Source organism: Mus caroli, unplaced genomic scaffold, assembly GCF_900094665.2.
Source record: "Mus caroli unplaced genomic scaffold, CAROLI_EIJ_v1.1 scaffold_26417_1, whole genome shotgun sequence".
Lineage (NCBI taxonomy): Eukaryota > Metazoa > Chordata > Mammalia > Rodentia > Muridae > Mus > Mus caroli.
Genome location: NW_018390516.1, coordinates 1 through 2,104, shown reverse-complemented (window position 1 = coordinate 2,104; position 2,104 = coordinate 1). Strand labels below are relative to the sequence as shown.

Sequence of the window (2,104 nt, the reverse complement as noted above, 5' to 3'; positions counted from 1 at the left end):
TCTTGTATAGAAATTGAGGAACCAAGGATATTGGTCACATAGACTTCATGACAGTCAGCAGCATGATCAACTGTCACAAGTAGATTGTGAATGATTGGTACAAAGGAAAAGCAGAACTTCTCTAACTTTTGAGTTCTGTGGGATATGTATAAGTCTTTCATGCATATATCCATTATATGTGTTCATATAATGGATATATGCATGTGTTCATATAATGGATATACATTATCCATTATTATACAGATTCACTAATTTGTTCCTATGTATTAGAAGACTTCAAAAATCTCTAAATTCAATAAATCAAAGAGGACATTAATTTTTTAAAATAGACTCAGAGATATCAATGAGCATTAATATTTAATGTAGGAGAAAACTTTGATGTGTTTTTCTTATTTTCCCTGCTCTCATTAGCTAAAAGAAAAAAGTTCCTATAAGAACTCATATAGGAACCAAGGTACTTCACTGGATGGTTCCCAGGAGTGAAGAGGCACCCAACCCACACTCTAATGATGTATGTCCTGTTACTGTGTCTTCTTCAAAACAACCCACTCTTGCTTCCCTCTGACAAACTCTGTCTCTTGTACTCAATTCACTGGAGATTAAAGGCTATTTTAGTTTCTTGTCCCCAAAAGAGAAAATTCACATAATCTTCATCATGAGGGTAATTGATAATACAGGGAAGCATGCAAAGTACTAACTGTCCAATCCACCTGGTCAAAGTCTGGTCCAGGCTCCAAGTTGAAAAGACAATAATCCTTTGCTTCATGTACTTATTACATTAGGCAGTACCCAACTCTTTTCTTCCCTTACCACTGAGAGGTAAATATTCAAGCAGATGGGAAACAGGGGAAGATAGCAAGCCCCCTTCATCATTATTAGTGGGAGGGGAGAGAGACACTGAACACACAGAGCAACATCAGGATGGTAACCTTAAAGACAGAGGAACATCAAAGGGAAATTGATGGTTACAGCCTCTCCTGGTTACCATTAATGAGTGCCTTCTCTCAGTGGGAACCCCTCGCTGCCCTATAAATGCAGGCTGGGTCTTCACTCTCCACACATTGGGCCCCTGGTCACCAATCATCCAGGTGACTCCCAGCCATGAAGACACTTTTCCTCCTCTCTGCCCTTGTCCTGCTGGCCTTCCAGGTCCAGGCTGATTCCATCCAAAACACAGATGAAGAGACTAAAACTGAGGAGCAGCCAGGGGAAGAGGACCAGGCTGTGTCTGTCTCCTTTGAAGACCCAGAAGGCTCTGCTCTTCAAGATGCAGGTGAGTGCTGGTACACAGTGTGAAGAAGGTTTGGTGTCTCCTGAGGGAGAGTTGGAGATGAGCCCTGGAATTCTGTAAAGGGCAGTCTGGTTCATGTAGTTGTCTCTTTATTTGCTCAGACCTTACCTGTCTTATTCATAGAAGTAACAGTGAGTGTAAAACATTTTAAAATTTTTTTTATCTAAAAATTTATCTGTCACAAAACGTTAAAATATACATGTGGATAAGTCCTCTTATACCTGATTAATAATTTTTTAAAGAAGAAGAATCTGTTTTGCTTTTAAAATTTGACTTAGGTTTCAAATCCCATTATATATATGAATATGTTGGGTCCGGAAACTACAAAATGTCTGAAGAAATGTGATGTGTGTGTCATGGCCTGTATGTGATTAACACTTGTGAAATGTTTCATGTCCCTGTGCTGGCTGTGATGTCACCAGTACAGCAAACATACTCTGTACTATGTACAATACATCTTCATAGGATTGTTTACTAACACACTGCTGGCCTCCTCATTTAATACCTGATGCTTTGTTTGTATCCTCAGCCCTAGGAAGGGGTCGGCAATGCCCACGGTGCCCAGCATGCCCGAGATGCCCGAGGTGCCCGAGGTGCCCGAGGTGCCCGAGGTGCAAGTGCAATCCAAAATAAACCTGCACTTGGCACCACAAATCCAAATGAACAGCATAAATTCTGCTGCAGCTGATCATGGAATCCGGGTCAAGATAATCCGGGTTCTCTGGAACCTCACTATCTGTCAAGACCCTTGTGCTTAGCCTTGATTGCTCTTCCTTCTCCAATAAAAACCTTGCAGAAAAAAATCATCTGTGT

At 41.0% G+C, this 2,104-nt stretch overlaps 1 protein-coding gene across 1 annotated transcript; it reads left to right on the top strand.

Annotated features, from left to right (window-relative positions):
* The first annotated feature begins 1,068 nt into the window (after positions 1-1,068).
* Positions 1,069-2,088, top strand: LOC110288689 (alpha-defensin-related sequence 2). Its single transcript, XM_021154972.1, has 2 exons — positions 1,069-1,273; positions 1,821-2,088. The coding sequence occupies exons 1-2, from the start codon at positions 1,102-1,104 to the stop codon at positions 1,922-1,924; spliced, it is 276 nt and encodes a 91-aa protein (XP_021010631.1). The 5' UTR covers positions 1,069-1,101; the 3' UTR covers positions 1,925-2,088.
* Positions 2,089-2,104: the final 16 nt, after the last annotated feature.